Source organism: Pituophis catenifer, unplaced genomic scaffold, assembly GCF_029215685.1.
Source record: "Pituophis catenifer annectens isolate HBS135680 unplaced genomic scaffold, rPitCat1.0.hap2 SCAF_4, whole genome shotgun sequence".
Lineage (NCBI taxonomy): Eukaryota > Metazoa > Chordata > Lepidosauria > Squamata > Colubridae > Pituophis > Pituophis catenifer.
This window is the reverse complement of record NW_027256884.1, coordinates 37,784,093-37,805,163: the sequence shown is the minus strand read 5'-3', so window position 1 is coordinate 37,805,163 and position 21,071 is coordinate 37,784,093. Positions and strand designations below refer to the sequence as shown.

The 21,071-nt window shown below is 37.9% G+C and overlaps 1 protein-coding gene across 1 annotated transcript; it reads right to left on the bottom strand.

The window, feature by feature from the left end:
- Nucleotides 1-540: 540 nt before the first annotated feature.
- CNGA3 (cyclic nucleotide gated channel subunit alpha 3) lies at nt 541-19,954 on the bottom strand. The gene is made up of 6 exons (XM_070943235.1): nt 19,854-19,954; nt 15,102-15,200; nt 13,972-14,124; nt 6,576-6,683; nt 4,481-4,587; nt 541-1,949 (listed from the first exon to the last, which is right to left on the bottom strand). The coding sequence occupies exons 1-6, from the start codon at nt 19,952-19,954 to the stop codon at nt 541-543; spliced, it is 1,977 nt and encodes a 658-aa protein (XP_070799336.1).
- Nucleotides 19,955-21,071: the final 1,117 nt, after the last annotated feature.

Genomic DNA, 21,071 nt, shown 5'->3' with positions numbered 1-21,071 from the left:
CCCACTCTGTTTTCCATCACACACATTCTAGGCAACATATTCTAGACAACATCTCCTAGGCATTAAGGGTTTTTTTAATGAGAAAAAAAAACGTAATGTGAAATGTATGCATTATATTAATGGAAAAACTGCTATTTCAAGAAAGGAAATGGGCAAGTTATGTTGTATTTATGCATCCGTATCATAAAGTCTGTTCCATTCAGAGAAGTATTGCTTTGCAGCAGGTGCTTGTTGCAAAGCTATAAAGATAAATGTGATGTGGTCTACTGTATACAAACACCTAATAATAAGATGTGATCATCATCACTCATAGAAAATCTTCCCCCAATACAAAATAAATAAAAGAAATGTGGAAATCTATTTCTAAAAAGATCAAAAAAAAGTTCAGCATTTACTATTTAGAAGACAATCGCTTCAGTTAAAAACTATACAAACTTGCTGATTCCAGAGGATAAAAAACAATCCTGTTCACATATTTGCAAGTGTGTTCATATTATAGGGTGCAGTAGTTCTGTGCTAAATGAAGATGACCATACATAATTAATTCTTTTTTTGCTCTTCTGGTTTTCCAGCTTTGCCTGGTACATCTAACAAAGCATCACTTTCAGGCTTCTTCACTTTGGTCTCAACTTCTACAAGTCTCTGCTTGAGTTTAGACTGTGAGGCCGTGTATTCTGCTAAAAGTCTAGCAAACCTTGTCTGAAGAATATCCATAGCTGCTTCAAGTTTATCTACTTTCTCTTCCAGGTCTTTTGTGTCAGCTCCTGCTTTAGCTGCCTCTTCATCAATCAAGTTATCTTTCAACAAAATTTGCCGCCCTTTTTCTTCCAGTGCCTTTTTGGCATCAGGATATTCAGTGAGAGCTTCCATCAGGTCATCCTTAGACAAACAGAATAGATCAGAGTAACCTATGCTTCTGATATTTGCAGTTCTCCTGTTGCCAGCTTTGCTGCCTTTGATGTTCAAGATGCTGATTTCTCCAAAGTAACTGCCATCACTTAGAACCACAAACTGCGTCACCCCATCATCTGCCACAACAGCCAGTTTCCCTTCTTTGATAATATACATCTCTCTTCCAATATCACCTTTTTTGCATATGTAATCTCCAGGACTGAAAACAGTAGGTTTTAATTTCAATACCAATTCAATCAGGAGTCCAGCTTCACAATCTTGGAAGATCCGCACTTTCCTTAGTGTGTCCATATGGACATTTATGGCAATCTCAGCCTTCAGCTTATCAGGGAGGTATCTCAGGACTTTTGTTTCTTCTACTGTTTTCTTATTGGTCCACAGATAATCAAACCATTTAATCACTCTTGCTTCCAATTCTTTAGTGACCTTTCGAAACTGCAAGTATTGCTTGATGGAATCAACCTTGGCCTGGAACTCTGTCCTAGAGGCATTCATGTTAGAAATCATAGCGCCTACATTACCCACGATGGTAGCAAAGATAAGCACACCCACTAAAAAGTCCATGACCACAAACATATATTCTTCATCTTTCACTGGAGGTGGAGTTTCTCCAATAGTTGTCAATGTCAACGTTGACCAGTATAAGCTGTAAATATACTTTCTGGACAGTCGTCCGTGTTCTGGATGGGAGATATTGGGATAAACCCAGGTGTCAGTCCCAAATCCAATTAGCTTGGAAATGGAGTAATATATACATGCATTCCAGTGAATAATAATAAGAATGTACAAGACAAGGTTCCCAATACGAAATATATTTGGATAGTTTGTTCTTGTTTCTGTACGATCAAAAAATTCAAATAGCCGGGGAAGTCTCAGCAACCGGTTAAATCGCAGTTCAGGATAGTTCATTCCAAAGTATAAAAACCCCAAATCAGTTGGGAAAAGGGACAACAGGTCCAACTTGAACTGCAAAGTTGATTTATAAAATTCTTTTAATTTCTTTTCATCTTTAACGAGTAGTCCTTGTTCAAGGAAACCTTAAAGTAGAATAAAGAAAAAAGGCAAGAAATGTTTTGAGCAGAAATGCCTAAATCATAGTTTTCCATACTAACTTGCAAGTGCAAAATATGTTGCAGTGACCTATCATTTTATCTCCTCTTAGGTATCTTCCTCTTTTACACATTTATATGCTGAAAAGAGCATAAAGAGCTTTGCCTTCTGAAGGATATCATCAAAGAAAGCAAAGTCCTTTTTTTTTCCAAATTAAAACATACTTCAGCCCTGTTAAGGACATGTGTTATTGTTGACTTTTGCTGTCAGTTGTACCTCTTTTTTTACAGTTTTCAATTCATGTAATACCTGCTATCTTAAAGGTGCTTTTTTCAGGCGGCAACTGGACTTTCTTGTTTTTTTTCTTTTGAAGACATTTTGCTTCTCATCCAAGAAGCTTCTTCAACTCTGACAGGAGAGTGGGGAATGGGAGGATTTACCATATATTCCTTGCAGACAGCTGGTAATTTGTATCCTTTTAGAGAGTCCTTGAAGCACTTGGAGGTTTATCTGTGTACTTAGGGTCACCTTTCAGATGGTTCAAAGAAAAATTGTTCAAAGTTCAATGTTCAAAGGGAAAAAAAAAGAAAGGAAAAAGGAAAAAACAAGGAAGTCCATTTCCCTCCTGAAAAGAGCATCTTTAGAACAATCATGACCTGGAAGACTGAGAATATCTGCAGACATAGAAGCTGCTAGTTTTCTCTTTTTATTACATTTTTAGTTTAATCTTTATTTTATGACTTGCCAAGAAAGTTTTGGCTATCGGGAGGAACACACCGCAATCTTCCAATCAATCTAAAATCTCTCCCCTTTTAAAAAATAGTTTCCTAATAACAGGTTTGTTTGTTCTAACTCCCAAATACACAAGTTTTGTTATCTGGAGGGTGACCGCAGGCAATTGTCTAGGGTATCAAAGCTGCTGTTTAAATTGGAGCCAAAACTTTGTGAAGAATGGAGTTCAAGGATTTTAAGGGGTGAAAAGTCTTAAATTTATGCAACACTTAAAATTACCCATTTGTCCCATTGAATCCCCATTCCATAAAATAGAATTAGGGAACAAAATCATAGAGATGCTATGATGTGTTACTGTATGTAGGGAAGGTTTAGCAGCATGCAAGGTTTCTGAACTAAAGAATATTTAAAAATTATGCATCCCAGAGAGAGCTTGAATCTCAAAAATAATGCCCACACTCTCCACAAAGAACTGGGTTAGATTTTACTAAAGAGGAAGGAAAGCAAGGAAAGTTTTTAAAAAATGAAAGCAGAAAATGAATGCAAAAACAATGAAGGAAAGAGTAGAAGTCATTGGGGAAATAGCATTTTACCAGCACTGCAAGTAACCAAAGAGCTAGAAATGGGACACCATATTTGCAAACAGATTTTAGGGAAAAGGAAAACATCTTTGGAGAAAGAGAGGGTTGTGTCAAAAAGGCAAGACAGCACAATTGAACATTGCTCCTTGTGCATGGGACAAATGTGGGACTTTGAATGGACTTGCAACCGCCATCCTGATTATTTTGACATCACTCTGCATGGACAGCAGGCAAGTCCCACCTATGCTCTGTAGAATAGTGGTCTCCAACCTTGGCAACTTTAAGCCTGGCAGACTTCAACTCCCAGAATTCCCCAGCCAGCAAAGCAAAGCTGGCTGGGGAATTCTGGGAGTTGAAGTCCGTCAGGCTTAAAGTTGCCAAAGTTGGAGACCCCTGCTTGTCTTTGGATACACCAAGGGATGCAGGAGGAGGGGTACTGGCACAAATGGGGAGAATTGGGGAGGCAGAAATTCAGTGGGAGAAGGAAAGAAAAGGAAAAGGGGATTGAAAAGCGAGCCTATAGGTAACAGAGAGATCAGGTGAGGAACAGAGAAAGACTTAATTATAGATAAGAAGTGAGAATGGATCAGAGAAAGAAGGGCTTGTCTGTGCTTTCATTAATTGAGGAGAAGGGATTGATAATGCTTCCAGGAGTTCATGGAGGATGGAGAAGACTGCAAAATTAATTTCCCCTCTTTCTGATCTGCCCAAAAACCAAAGCTTTATGCTGTGCCACCCGATTGGGTTGTTAGAGGGATTTCAGAGTCATTCCTCTCTCAGAAGCAAGTTCACAAATGTTTCTCAGCTCTGATTGCCTTAAAATGTATCATCATCATCCTCTTACAGTGAAGATGATAGCATTGATTAAATGTTAATCATTGAAGCAGCCTTTCAATCTACTGTATACAATATATTCAACTACTTGGTCTATTTCCCTACAACAGAGGTTTTATTCTGTATCGCTATTGGCATTATTAGCACTAAACCTGGACTAAAGGCTACATTTGCAAGGGGGGGAGTAAGGAAAAGAGAATTACTCATAGGTTCTGCCTTGTAGTAACCATTTCTTCAATATCTACCATGCAGTATTGGAATTTTCTCGGGTCAAGCTAAAGGAGAAGAGGGTTTCTGATAAACTTGGTGACTTCACTCCATGTAGTCAATATTCTTAAGAAATTAATTGATGAGTGTAGACAAATGCGCACCTGTCCTGAACTTGACAAATGTGTCTATGAGGTAGATAACATCAGAGGAATAATCCAAGAACAGCCAAAGTGCAAGATGATTCATCTGAAGCTCATCAAAGCAGGCCCTAGATAAACCAGATGATCTGGTTAGAGTTAGAATAGAAACAAATAAATACGATACAATAATCATATGTTTCTTGCAAGAAATAGGCAAATTGGGAGGATTGGAGCACAGTTAGAATTTTTAGAACATGGTGTGATTGGGTATTCTCACAATACGATTTGCCTAATTAGAAAATAACTTGAGTGATAGATGTGGCCAATCACAAAACGTTTGTTTACCAAAGAACAACTGATGAGATGATTTCCTGTCTATCCATTTAGCCGCCTGAAATATTCCCTATCACTCTATTTTCTCTGCTGGTGCACACTTCTAAACAATTTACTGGAATGCATCTCCCCACAATTAATGGTTCTTAATAATATGCCTCCAAGCCAGTAGCTGATTTTGCAGCAGATCAACCTCTCATTTGCTTACAGTATTTATAAATGAAACACTCTTTTAAAAAAACAATAAAGCCTAACAGGATTGAAAACTAAATAAGCACCAAGTCCTGTAACCACAAAATCATTAGTTCCCATGCCTTCAGCTGACAATGTCTTTGTTAATATTTTTTTTTATTTAAAAAGTTTTACAAATACATTTTCTCCCCCCCCAACCCCCCATACCCTCCCTAGCCCTCCCCTTTTCCCTCCCCTGGACTTCCACAATATAAAATCCTAATCTTTGTTAATATTTTTATTGAAAAGATCTGTTTGCAAATCCCAAAGGTGCTTTTTTCAAAAGGCAACTGGACTTTCTTTGTTTTTACTTGAAGATGTTTCACTCCTCGTCCAAGAAGCTTCAGAATTGAAGAAGATTCTTGGATGAAAAGCAAAACATGTTCAAGCAGCAACGAAGTCCAGTTACCCTTTGAAAAAGCACCTTTGGGATAACTATGACCTGGATGGCTGAGAATCTGAATAGACATCGGTTTGCAAAGGTTTGGCATTGCCAACAAGATGGCCATTTTTTAAAAAAAGCAAGCTGTTTTTTCTCTCTATCTTTATGAATGCATTTGCTGATTTACTTCTAAATGACTCCGGGTGGCACTTATTTATTTATTTGTATTTGTATGGCTGCCCCTCATCAAAGGGACTCTGGGCAGTGAACAAACACTACAGTCCTGTAACTGAATGAAAAGACCAAGGCAGAGGGTTAGCCCATATAAGGAACGTAGCCGTTCCTTGTTGACAAATGACTCCACCAGGTGGCGCCTAAAGGCTGCTTCAAACATGGCATTTTCGGATTCACTGTGTATGGATCAAAAGACTCTGATACACGGACATAATTAAACAAAGAATCCAAACCATTGTCTTCTTGTGCTCAGAATGAATAGTTAGCTAGACAGAGATTTGTATATTATTTGGTTGGTTTGCTAAGTATGCTGTGTGAACCTGACTGTTGTGTTTTTGCAGTTCTTAGTTTCTTGCTTCGTTTGTGAGAATTGAGTCATTTGGGGTTTATTCAGCTAACAGAGTGAAAACAAACCACAGAGCTGTGTGTGTCAATCTCATCCAAGACTGTCTTTAGTTGATTACTGAAATATTAAATAATCATTAAAGCAGCCTATCTTCAGTGCAATTCACTCACGTCCTCTTGTTTCAGTTCTACCTCATGCAGGTTTTAGTGAGAAATGTTGTGTTCTCAGAAAGCCCACAGTATCTCTTTCAAACTATTTTTAAAGCATACACAACCTCACTTGCTGCAGTATTGTGATTGCCTAAAATGGAGCTGATGCAAATAAACGTTTTGTGAGGGACAGACAGACAGATTAAATTTCAGAACCAGAAGCAACTGCAGAGGAATGGAGTATCAGGATGCTGGCGGGAACTGTATAATTGAAGCGCCTTCTCTTTTCATGTGAATCATATATGTAACACGTGTAGATAACTGCAGAGCTTTGATTTCTAGCCACAATCTTGACTTTTTTTTAAATCACCACCATCACCCCAGATGCCAGTGACAAAAATACCAGTAACAGCACAGGGATGCATTAAAAATCATCCTTACCTACATACCAATATACAAAAGTTATAGAATACTGGTACTGCAATGATTCCCAACCACCTATAATATAGGTCGCTTGAAGGATCTATCACAAAGATTTCTTTTTTTTCCCTGGAAATGAAAAAAAAAAGGAGGTTTATGGGCTCATCAAGAACTCTCATCAAAGAAATATATTTTACCAATAAAGGAGAACATTTGTAGCTCAGGACTGAAATGAGAGGCCTGGGTGCTCTCTGACTTTGGTTGTTTTCTTGCAAGACATTTCATTACTCAAACTATGGTAGGTAACATTGTCATTAGTGCTGGTGTTAGTTACTTAGTTTGGATAATGAAATGGAGACAAGAAAACAACCAAGCTAGGAGAGCACCAAAGGCAGATGTCTGCAGCTAGGAAAGAAATCCTTTATAGCTGATATTGACCATTCAATCAATAAACATTCTTAAATTGAAAGTCGCAAATTTATATTTTCAATCACTAGAACAAGGGTTTCAATAATATATGTAACAGCCTTGAATTCCAGTTGACTGAGTCCTCCCTCATCCATGATAGAACTAACTCAGTTGGTCTCCTGCCATTCTGGGCCCAGGACAGACCCAAATGCCCTGTTTCCATGATTTTGCTATCCCATCTAAAAAGCAGTTATTAGGGCAAATACTGATGGTCTGATGGATCACTCTGACTTGAGGACAGTCCTCTTGGTCCTTTAATCTAATATTCTACCAAGTTCCCTGCAAACAAGAGACAAACTTTAATAAATACATCCTCTTTTTTTAATGCTAGTTCCATTGCAGCATCCATCCATCCATTCATTCATTCACTCACTTATGAATCATATTTTCAATCATTGCAATCTCTCAGATTCTTGGCAACTCATAGTAATTAAGAGTAAACAAAGGATGACGTAGTGAAAAATCAGTCCATCCCCAATAAGAAGATGAAAAGTTAAAAAAATCATGAAAAGATAAAACTGTCAAGATAAAATCTTGAGAATCCTATGACTCATTATAAGCCTTCAACAATTCCCAGGAAGATAAAACCATCTGTACCAGCCTGATTTTGAGGTGGCTCAAATGGGAGGTGACTCCATAGTAGCATAAGGCAGTGTTACCATAAAGCAGCAGTTGCAGATGTCAGCACTATCAGTATCACAGAAAGGAGGATCAGTAGCAGGATACAAAATGCAGGCAGGTCAATTCCAATTGGTGGAGGGAGTCCTGCAAGTGTCTCAGTGCCAAGCCAGGTAAGGCTTTCTAGATACAGGTAGTCCTCAAATTGAGCCCCAAATTTTTGTTGCTAAGTTATTAAGTGAATTTTGGTCCATTTTATGACCTTTCTGGTCACTATTGTTAGGTGAATCACTGCAGTTGTTAAATTAGTAATGTGGCTGTTAAGTGAATCTGGCTTCCCCATTGACTATGCTTGTCAAAAAGTTGTAAAAGATGATCACATGACCCCGGGACAACTGTAACCATCACAAATATGAACAAGTAGCCAAGCGTCTGAATTTTGATCACATGACCATGAGGATGCTGCAATGGTCATAAGCCACATTTTTAGTGACATTGCAACTTCAAATGGTCACCAAACAAACTGTAATGACCAGCACTTTGAAGTCAAAATGAAGTCATTACAGGCCCCAAACCAAAGGTGAGTTGCTGCTTCAAGAGTACTTTGCCCCAGGGAGGATCATATCTAATATATATACCATTGGTGGGCAAAGACCTTGATCTCTACCTGGCCATTAAAGAGGAAGACCTCTGAATCTTAGACCTGCTTTTTGACAGTCAACATTAAGACAGCTCAGTGGACAAATTGCAACTCTATCATGCAGGGAGTCATTCTCAGCCAGTTTGTCTTATTTATATCCTAACCCCAGCCTCTACACAGCAAGACAAGATGTTGACAAGACCTCCTACTCAGCCTGTGATGATGACGAACAGCTGAGTATCATCAGCATACAAGACACTGCCCACCCCAAACCAATGAACAATGACTTGTCCTTGCAGTTTCATGCAGGTATTAAAAGGCAAGAGGGAAAATAGTGAAACCTGCAGTCAACTGCTTGCTTAATCACTCTGTGTGCCCCTACTTATTGGAACCACTCCCTTAGGAAGTACCGCCAATATCCAACCTTCACCAGAGGTTCAAAAACATATTACGATCAGTGGTATCAAAAATGATTCAGCTATCTCCAGCCAAGTTCGAACAAGACAAATGATAATTCCAACAAGACAAATATTAATCAAACACACACACACACACACACACACACACAATATATATATATATAAATATATATATATTGACAAAGAAATAAAGGGAGACTTTGTCAGTAAATATAAATTTAACACAAAATAGTTTGTCGTGCATGCAGGGCCGGATTTAGATGAAAAGAGGCCCTAGGCTATTCCACTTATGAGGCCCTTTCATCAGTGGTGGGATTCAATTTTTTTAACAACAGGTTCTGTGGGCGTGGCTTAGTTGGGGGTGTGGCTTGGCAATCATGTGACTGGGTGGGTGTGGCTAGCTGGTCACGTGACTGTGTAGGCGTGGGTAGCTTGTCATGTGACCGGGTGGGCGTGGCTATGTGCATAGACTTTTTTCAGAGGGCTGAAAAAAGTCATTTCTGACTGGGCCTCGCACTTTTGACCGGTCCTCACACTTATGACCATCCTCACATTTATGCCCGTGCAGCTTTCTTAACAACCATGTCACTCATTTCACAACTGCTTCTCTTCACCATGGTAACAAGATAGGGCAAAAACGTAAAATGTGAGGACAGTCGTAAGTTCGAGGACTGGTCAAAAGTGTGAGGACCAGTCAGAAATAACTTTTTCAGTCCTCTGAGTAGTCCATATGCATAAAAGGATACAGCAATAGAGAGGGATGAAGGAAGGGAAGGGAAATTAGAGTAGGAGGGAGGGTAAGAGAGGGAGGAAGAGAGGAGGAGAAGGAGAAAGGAAGAGGAAGTAGGGAGGAGAAGAAGAGGGTGAGGAAGAGAAAGTAAGAAGGAAAGAAAAGAAAAGAGAGAGGTGGTAGGTTTGAGGAGAAAGATTGCTGTACAATAAAAAAGATGAAAGGGAAGAAAGCCAACCCCAAACAAATATAAAGATATTAAGATAAAGAATGAATTGTTAAACTTTAAAGAATAAAAGAGAACAAATATGAATAAATAACAATAATTAGAAACACACATACAAACATACAATGTATTTTCTTTGAACAGAGTATTTGGCCAGTTCACAAATTTAAACAGTGTTTAGTCATTTCAATTAAATTTACAATTTCTATATTTCCTTTTTGCCATATTTATTCCTCATCTATTTTTGTAAAAAACCAATATTACCTTTCATCCTCATCTCTAATCTTAATCAAATTCAATTTTTCCCTTCTATTCTATATTATACCCCTTCCCATTGTCATTTATTTTTATATCCATCCTCACATTGGTTAATTATGTAATATTAGTTGTTTAATATAAATTCAACATTTTAATATAAATCAATTAGTTATATAACTACCTTTTTTGTATATTAATCAATATGAACATGAATATTCCAATTATTTCCATGCAATCCAATTTCTTACAAATCCATTAATTATATTTACCAATAATAATAAACCAAATAATTTCCCCCATATATTCCTCCAAATCACAACTTAACCATTTCTGCTTTCAGAAATATACAATTAATAGTATCTCAATTATTACAATTCCCTAGTTAAATAGAGCTTTTTTTAAAATCCTGAACTCTCCACTTTTTCCCTAAATTTCCCATTGTTTGCACCTACCTTTTTTGGTGAGGAAAAAGAAAAGAATTCTGCCTGCCTAATTTTCCAACCTTGCAGCAACAGCAAAGCAGTTTCAATTTTGTTTCTCAGCATAGCTAGGGGGAAAAAAATCAGAACTCTTTGCAAGGAAGCAGAAGAGCCCTGAGCAAAACAGCTGAGACAAATCAGCTGAGAGCCTGGAGGCCAATTAGCCTATGCTGAAGCTCCGTGGGCCAATAAAATTACAAAAAAACCACCGAACCCTTTGTTAAATTGCTGGCTCCCCCGCCCCTCGCCCACCACTATTTATTGGCAATAAATAGTGGTGCGGAGGGGCGGGGCAAGCCAGCAATTTAACAAAAGATTCGGCTGCACCACTGGCTCTAGGGCGGCCCTTTGAAGTCCCGCGGCAAGAATTTGAAGTTTTTTTTTCCTCTAGCCATCGGAGGCAGCAATAGATTGGGAGTGGGCGGGGTAAGCGAACAGCCGGCGATCCAACAGAGCAGAGAGTGACGGTGAGTGAAGGCGTGGAAGCTGCTTTCTCCATCCTGCTCTCTTGCGTCCGGAGCCGGTGGGGAACCACGTGGCAGCCCACGTGGATCCCAGGCAGCGGAACTCAGGCTAGGACTGTGTAGGCCCCTCTTGATCTTGAGGCCCTAGGCTGAAGCCTAGTTAGCCTATAGGAAAATCCGGCCCTGCGTGCATGAGACTGCCTGAGGGGCTGGATTGGGGCTGAAACGTGAAAGGAAGCAGTATGTTCCTTCCCATATTTGGGTAGACCAGTGAAAGGTTTGAAATTTACATTGTTATAATCTTACAGATAATTTTTTATAAAATGATATACTTTTTGTATTCGTCACCAGAAAAAAAAAGTATAAAATGTATAAAGGAAGAGAGGACTTTTTACCATGCTTGGTGGATATGTAAAAAAGCCAATCTTAATCTAATACAGTTATTTTAAGAATAACAAGTGCTGGCTTTATCCCATGCCCAAGGCTGAAAGCTGACTGGAAGGTGCCTGATAATCCATTTCATTTTTGGGTGCTTCTGAGTTGTCCACTGACTGAAAGTTCAAAAACATTCCCTCACAAGAGTAGCTTAGAGATAGAATATTAATTAACAAGAACCGCTGGATCCAGGAAAGACCTGCTAAACAGGCAGAGCATTACAGCTTCTTTCAAGGCAGCCAGTATTTCTATCCTATGAGGCTCTAATTATTTCTCAAACTAGCTTATCTTCATAGACATCCATGCCCCATAAAGGAGCCAGGAGAAGCATGGATCCATGCCATAAGTGACTGAGGGTATCTCGAAGACTATCTTATCCTGTTCTTCAAAGACCATAGGCCCAGGTGGTCCAGGCTAACACGACAAAGCATTTCCCCAGTCACCACATCACAGTCAAGAACTTGAGCCCTCAGGTCCACAATGTCATGTACCAACTGATCACAGAGGCCAGGCAGGAACAAAAGCTTATGGCCTCCTCCCAAAAAGGAAGTTGGCCAGCCTAAACAAGGTCACCAGCTGGTAACCCCCCAATGCAGTCAGAAAGAAATATTATAACCATTTACCATTCTTATTGCCACAGGATAGGATCAAACATGAATTCACAACTACACTTGGTCAGACTCCCATCCAGTGGTGGGATTCAGCCAGTTTGCACCACTTTGGGAGAACCGGTTGTTAACTTTCTGAGCTGTTTGGTGAACTGGTTGTTGGAAGAAATCATTAGGACAGAGAACCGGTTGTTAAATTACTTGAATCCCACCACTGCTCCCATCTTATCTTTTTTCCCCAGTTGTTCCAGATGTCTCTTCTGATCTTCATCTGCCAGAGTTTCAGAATCGTATCCTGACATCACCCATCTAACTTTACATTGTTATTCAAGATCAAAAATATATGGTCTGTATCAATCACATGCTCACAGGTCTGAAGGTCCCCTAGGAAGCTTTAATCTAACCTTCTGCAACCCCTCTTAATGTGCCACTGATTATTTTTTTCCTGGCCAGATCCATTTTTTGAATAGGTGGCCTTCGCCTATTCTACAAGATTGAATATGTTCTACAGTCTCCCCAAAAATACTGCCAAGCAGTATGAAGGTGGTGTGCTTTTGTTGTTGTTTTATGCTTCGGAGGAAAAATGACAGTGCAAATTATATAGAAATGAAATGAATAGCATAAGGAGAGAGAGTAGGAGCAAACAACTTTTAAAAGAATGCATTATATATGATAATATTCATTGTATTTAAACATGAACAGACATCTGGGCAAAACTTCACAAAATCTACTTAATATAGTAAGCCCAAGTAATAAAACAAGCATTAATGAAGACAAGGATTTTTTTTTAAATCAAATCTGTGACAACTTTCAAATTTGCATTATTGGCAACCTCTAACAAGGAAAGGGCTAGTTTGTTACTACAAGGGCCACTTGTCCATTATGAAAATTTTAGCTGAATCAGGTTTTCAAAAGTAAGGAACAAAGGAACTGCCTTACAACTGTAGCAGCCTATTTACAAAGTGAAAACTAGGAAAGATTAGACAAAATTGTCCACGTTGTATCTGCTCTCTGCTGGTGTTGAAGCAGTTGGTATTAAATCTGGCCAAATGGATGAATATATCAATGAATACACATACATATGAAAAAAAAATGAGCAAAACCAGTAAATCTTCCTGGCCACTGTATGTGTAAGCATCCATCTTTTTCTCTGTCTGTCTGTCTCTCTCTCTCACTTTCTCTCTGTTTCACACATACATTCTAGCCTCCATCACTGGTTCAACTGTTAGTCTTCCCATAATGCTGAAAAAATAAAGAAGACAACTTTAATAACAAGATTAAGCTCCATTACAGAATTATCCAGGAGATCACCTTAGTCACATGTTGCCAAACACTTTTGTGTTGAAGATCTGGCTATTTATAGAAAGCATTTGGCTGGGATACTCAAGAAGTTTCATCGTTACAGTTGAATTATGAAATCTGCTGGACAGCCAGCAGAAATATCCACTTCTGCTACAAACTCATAGGAGATAAGAAGCATATATCTAACTCTCATAATATCTAACACTAATAAAAATATTTAACTCCAGGGGGGAAGAAAACATTACATACTCAAACACCCATTATATATATATATATATATATATATATATATATATATATATATATATATATATATATATATATATATCCCCCCAAAAAGGGGGGGGGGCATGGAAAATATGAATGTTAATATGAAATGGGAGCTTGCATAACTTAAAATAGGGTCTTTCATCCAGACTAAGATTCATTAGTTCCCCGTTAGTCATAAATTAACTTAAGAAAACTGATTTATATAATTAATCATCCAGTAATCTTCTGTTTCTTTCTTTTTCAGCACTTAGTATACAAACCAGGAGAACAGAGATTGGTTACTTGGCTAATTTAGGACAATAGAATATTGCTCCTATTCTAACAGAATAAGTCAATCAGCTAGTATTCAAATCTATGTGTATATATGTGCATGTAAATAAATGTTTATATATTGGATTTCTTCACTAAACCTGATTCTTCTAGAAACAAGTCTATTTCTTTTTCTGCAGGTTAGTCCTGTTAAAAGTACATATATTTTCACTGAAGCAGCATCCTCTTACTTTTTCGGATTGTCTTTCCCATCCTTCTTTGGCTCAGCTTTGTTGTCTTTGTTTTCTCCCCCTTGAGCCTCAACTGAAGAATCAGATGTTTGGCCATCTCGACGTAAGTGCTTTCTGAACCAGTTTCTCACCGATGAGAAAAACCCTGAGGACCTGAAAGGAAAAACGGAACATGCCAGCAATGCAAAGGGCCAAGATTAACAACTTCATCTTTGCCATTTGCAATCTAACATTTGCTATCTAGCATTAACAGCTAGACTGGCTTTCCCAGCCTGGTGACCTCCAAATGTGTCAAATCACCCCAGCCAAGAGCAGATGTGGATGATGGAAGTTGGAACAAATCTGTTCCAACAAATCTATTCCAACTGGACTGATCCAACTGTCCATCTGTTCCAACTGGACTGATGAGACACGTGGAATGATTTTCTCCAATATATTCATTTGATGCATTGAATGTGTATGTACCAATTTCAGATAACAAATCTGTACCCAGATATACAGTACTTTCACCACAATACACAAAGTGTTGAGAATATTATGCTCTGTAAGAAGTTAGTGAAGCTTCACCCAGCCACACTTTATTCAGCAATGAGACAAGATTCATTAAGCTTTGATTGTTCTCATGATCATGACTCATCACCTCCTAGAAAGATTGGGAAATGGGAGTTTGATCATCTTTAATGTCACATGTGTTAGTCTAGCTCTGATGAAAAGCTAAATAAAGTTTTCCCAGTAATATATAAATTACACTATCACTCTATGTTCTTCAGTTGAGCCAGATAACACACTTCCCATCTGCTGCAACTCATCCTTCATCATACTCACACACTAGACCAGTGTTTCCCAGCCTTGGGAACTTTAAGATGCATGGCCTTCATCTCCCATAATTCCCTACTCAACACATTTTAAGGTTCCCAAAGCTGAGAAACATTGGTCCAGACTGACTTAATAGTATAAACCAAGATCAACTTATTCTTCTCTTCATCCCTTTCATTTCTGGCTTCATGAAGACAAAATTCATTGCATTAACAATATTGTTATCTACTTTTATTTCATTCTTTTGCTTCCAAATAAGGTCCTAATAATCTTTTACAAGGTCACTTTCCAGACATAGTATAAATGAAGCTTACGTGTTTGTTGCTCCTTCTGCAGATGTATCCCCTCCTGCTTCCGCCATGGAAATGACACTCTCTAATTTTGAAGATCTATCCTCACCCGGGGATGGGGTCCTTCAAAATCAAGCAGAAAGACATTTAGTCACAGTTCAATGTGTGCTTGCTTCAAGCTTTTCCAATCAGGCACCTGTGAAAGAATGTGCATTCCTTGATCAGTCACCAATATATTACTGTCATAAGTGATACTGAGGGAGAATAGATAATATATTAATCATTTTTGCCCTAGTTCAATATTTCTCAGCACCTAAAGCCTTTCCAGAAAAGGCTACATACAATACATACAATATTTGTACTTGTCTGATTTTTTCACTTGTCCCATTTCAGGTGATCATAGTAGAAAAAAGCAACAAGGAAAGAAATTCTGAGAGGAATCAAAAATTAAATAACTCAGATGCTGTCATTCACACTAAGACAGGGGTCTCTAACCCTGGCAACTTTAAGCCTGGCGGACTTCAACTCCCAGAATTCCCCAGCCAGCAAAGCTCCAAATCTGGGAGTTGAAGTCGCCAGGCTTAAAGTTGCCAGGGTTAGAGACCCCTGCTCTAAGATGATGGAAGGGAAGGAAATGTTGTTTCCAAGTGACATTTATATCTGACATTTATAAAAGTTAAATATAAGTTTCAAATATAAATTGAAACAGCCATTGCTTTTATCATATTTTCAGTTGTTTCAGTTTTATCTTCTTTATTAGATCAGGTTCACCATCTATAACAGAGTGAGGGTAGGTGTCTCTCTTCGTAGTTTACTGTGAGAGCAAAGTAATGTGGAAATATGGAACAGTTTAACTTATATAAACTGTCAAAGATTTCTAGCTTTCCCATATTATTTTTTTCCTGCCTATTTAGTGTTATATTCTGGCTTCCTCTTGTGCATTCATCAGTCCAAATGATTAAATTTCATTTCAGTGATTCAAAAGTCATTCAGTGAATTGAAATCTGCTATTATATGGGACTTTTATAATGCCCGTATCATACTGTTACATACTACACTTGTCCTCTTTGTTGAAATAGGGTGGGTGAATGAATATGTATGTGAAATGAAAAATAAGCTTGAAGAGTATATCTACTCAGATTATCTCTTTTCTGGAATAGATATGATCTTGCTGACATTTCAGAATTGTGGCAGATTATGAGTTAAGGCCTCTAGAAAAAGTTTTTGACTAGGAAAGAAGAAAAGCTTATCTAGATAAATGTTAGTCCTTTATTATTTTGGTATCTTCAACAAAAAAAACAACTTTGCTACACTTATACAAAAAAGTGCACATGCATGCAAATAGATCCCACTTTAAATAGAGAATGAATTTGTTATATAAAAATATTAGGGTTAATACATTGTATTCTTAAATGTGAATTGTTTTGCATGTGGACAAAACTAATGGTGCATAGAAATGTATATGGTTCCAACAGTGTTCCTACAAAGCCCCTGTTCTAAAAACTAAAAATCCATTGGGTTTTTTTCTTTCTTGATAACAAAGTAAGACTGGATTCATTAACAAACAGGTTTTATATCTTACTTAACAACTCTAAGTATACACAGTTTGGAAGAAGTGGACATTACAAGAAAATAACAAAATAAATAAAAACCTATTTCTGAACTAGGCATAGCATCTATTTATCTATTATTGAACACTCACTGAGTAACTCTGGATGGTTATTTTATTTATTTATTTATTTGTGCCTTTGAATCAGCATTGATAACTGGCAACTGCCTGGACAAGTCCCTTCAGTTTACTTCGCAAGATTTCAAAAATGGTTTGCCATTGCCTCTTTCCCAGGGCTGAGAGAGAGTAACTGGCCAAGGGCACTCACCTGTCTTTATGCTTAAGGCAGGACTAGAACTCATGGTGCTTTAGTTTCTAGCCTGATGCCTTTAACCCCTATACTAAACTGACTCTCTCTGGATGGCTATCCAGCATTTAAAATAATCAGGAACATGTTAATCATTAAAATAATAAATAATAGTAAAATAAAATATACTGCATACACTGTATAGCTCCAGAACATATGGCTCCAATCAGCTCCTGTCTAGTACCTGGGCTAAGAACCAGTTTTCAGCAGCTTTTTAAAGGGGGAGAGGATTGGATCGAACTAATTTGGGGAAGAGGTTATGTACCTTTATCGACTTATGCCGCTGAATTCTGGATCAACTGTAGCTTCCAAGTGGCTTCAAGGGCAACCCCACATATAACAAATACTCCGAATTAGAGGCAATAAGCGATTGCCTCCTTAGCAATCCAGGAACTGACACAATTGACACACAAGAAGAATAAGTACACATACCATCCTAGGCATAGTTACTATTTGCTAGTCAAGCAGGAGCCGTGAACCATTCGCAAACCCCAAATTGGATACCAGTCCCGTCTGTGGTAGTTCAAGCCCATCCTGAACAAACAATGAAAAATATCTAGGGCCAGGTGGCCTCAAAATCCATAACCACATTGTCTTACCAGGCGTGACGCTAAACCTGTTTGTCTTGTTCCAAACTCTCACAGCTTCCGGACACTGAGAGTAACCTTATCACTATCACTTGGTCAGCCTGCATACAGATACAGGTAGCCTTCAATTTGTGACCACAAATGGGACCAGAATTTTTGTTGCTAACAAGGCAGTTGTTAAGTGACTTTTGTGCCACCATTATTAAGCAAGCAAATCATGGCAGTTATTAAGTGAATCATGTGGTCATTAAGCAAACTCAGCTTCTCCCATTGACTTTGTTTGTTGGAAGCCATATGGGAAGGTCACAGATGGAGATCATGTTTGAGATACTTCAACAATCATAAATACGTACATGCCAGTTGCCAAGCCCCCCAAATTTTGATCACTTGACCATGGGGATACTGTGACAGCCATAAGCACAAGGGCCTGGTATAAGTCACTTTTTTTAGTGCCATTGTAACTTCAGTCAGTTGTAAGTTGAGAACTACCTCTATATAACTGGGTATCAACAGCTTGCTATTGACAATGCTTAATCCCATGTTCCCAGATAACTTCATCCAGTAGCTTCATATAGATGTTAAATAGGAGCCGTGAGAACGATGAACCCTAAGGCCCACTCCTACATACTTGGGTAACCCTAGATGTGTCTACCCCATCAAAACTGATTAGAACTAGCACCAGAAGAAGGAAGAGAACCACCTAACACGATAGCATGATAGTAATATATGTCTAGATGCACGTTTAAGTAGCAAAGACTATATAATTTAAAAAGTGTAACAAAATTAGGACTGTTTTCAAGAGAGGTAGGATTGATCATATTTATTCTGACATTCAATAAATGTTCTTTAAATTGTCACTGTCATCACTCCCAAATGATAGCTTTAATAGATCTCAGCATGGCAGCCACAGGGGGCATGAAAAGAGTCAAGTAGATGGCCATTAACATTGCCTTCCATTTTCATGTGCGTGAAATAACTTTTCTCTGCATTTACCTCCATGACATTGCTTTTATCTCATGCTCAGTCCATGAATGAGACAAACTTAACGAAATCAATGTTTTCCCCCATTTTTTTTTCTGATATTGTCCAAGGGCAGTTTCAAGATGTGCTGAATCTGTCAAACATAACCTTTTCATTACCTTGGAAGGAGATCAGGTGATTAACAAGGACAGAACAGAGACAAGGTAGGGTTACTGACAATGATGATGACAAATGTTATGCTGGTATGATTTTGTGCAAGTTCACAGATGAATGGATAGCTATACAATTTGGTAGGAAAGAAAGGAGGGTTTTTTTTAAGCTATCTAGCTTCTTTTCTGCTTAAGGAAAGCTAATGTTTCTAATTCTTTCCAATAGAACAGTTCCATCAAGTGACTACTTGAAAAGACCACCCTGTTTGAAAGCACACTCTCTGGTCTTCTAATTAAAGGATATAGATATAGAAGTAAATGGGAACAGTCTTCTCAAAGTTAGCCTCCTTTAATTCCTGTTGATAATAAAAAGGGAAATTATCTGTTGCCTAGAAATATAGAAGAAAGACAGAAGGCAACAAGACAGTCCGAAACCTATGGAAAGGAAGCTCCAAATGATAAATCCCTTTGCAAGTTAGGAATTTGCTATTAAACTTTATGGAGTTGCTTCTGAGAAAGTATGTTAGGGTAATGAAGATGTAAAGCTGACCAACCGCTGTAAGGCTGTGGACCAGGATGAGTCAGCAGGGTTATTGCCGCTTTAAGAAGATGTCTATATAAGGGAGGCCATGAGAGGGCGTATCTCTCTCTCCTCATATATCTTTCTCCTTGTCGTGTTCTATCTGCACTGTAGCTCTCCGTGTAGAGTTGAAAATTGCTTGCTTGCTGGTATGTGCCTACCACATCTATGTCTGTACATAGAAGTCTTGTATATAAACCACTGTTTGTAATGACAAAACCTCTATGTCCTGTATTTTGCTCCTGGGTTGTCTCAGAATAGTAGTCACGCTGTAAACACTCTGACAAAGTAAATAATAAAGGTGCATATTTAAATTTCAGTGTTCGGCAAACTGTATTTATGGATATGTGTTTTAAGAATGGAATTTATTTTTTTCCCATTCTTTGCCTTCACATCTCCATAAAATTCCTCTCCTCTCCTTAAATAAAAAAATATTTATTTATTTATTTATTCATCTATTTAATTGCTATAGCCACTCATCTTGAACAAGTGACCATTGGGCGGTGAACAATCATGAAACTTCTCTGATGATGGTGGTGATGGTGATGGGCTGAATCCATTACCTCTTAATTCCATTTTCAAGTCTACCAGGGTCATCGCTAACAGTCTTCCCAGAAGATCTATGGGCAGCAGGGTAGGAGTGATAAGTGTTAACTTTAGCCATTTTGCTTAATGTATCTGCCACCAAATTATACCTGTGATACAAGGAGAAAATATTAGAAACTCTGTAGGATAGAATGACATTTTAAAAAAAAAAAAGAGGAAAAGAAAGTTCCCAAGAATCTTTTCTTAGAAATCAATTGTATTTAATTCAAAGATATTTACCGTTCATTTCTATAGAAGTCTTCTCAAACGTAAATTTTATTGAATTCAGTGAAACTTTCTTCTAGGTAAGTGTAAGTGTTTGAGATGGCAACAGGCAGAAACAGATCCTTTAAGTCAGGTGTGTCCAACCTTGGCAACTTTAAAACTTGTGGACTCCCGGAATTCCCCACCCAGCAATTCTAACACTTGACGTCCACAGATCTTAAAGTTGCCAAGGTTGGACACCCTTACCTTAAGTGTTGTTGGGCTGCAAATCTCACAGCTTTGATTTCTGATCGTCTTGGATGGGAACTGCATAAATAAGGTGGATAGAATTATGCATAGTAGGGAATAAATCAAAAAATTGTTTCAGTTTTCACAGTATTAGAACTTTGACTATCCAGTGAAGCTGAATAAAGAAAATGAAGAATTTCAAACAAAATGCATCCAGTTTGTAACATTTGCTTCTGCAAGAATCTGCAACTTGAATGGCTTAAAAGATTATTCCAATTTCATGGAGGAAAAGACTATCATTTATAACTACACTTCATGTTCTTAAATATACCTAGTCAACACTGTTTTCCTCAATCTTCAGTATATTTTAGTTTGCCAGGAATTGTTCATAGGCCAAATAAATATTTAAAATTTCACACGACTCTGCAGATAAAGCAGGAGTGGCACATTGTAGGATTACAATTATTTTTTTTTTATTTTCAGTTCTCATTTACTTATGAAATATAGAGTAACATATTTATTGAAACAAAAGTGTTAGAAGTGTATGAACATTTTATTACCTAAGGCTTAGCCAATTATCCACTATAGCATTTATTTTCCCCCTGTGACATACATGAACCCTTAAATTAAATAGGAACAAGAGAAGAAAATAATAGGCTGGATCAATATTGAAAATATGGCTGCATTCATCTTTGACTCATAGGTATCATTTGTCAAGACATAGATCAAAAGTTCAGGGTTTT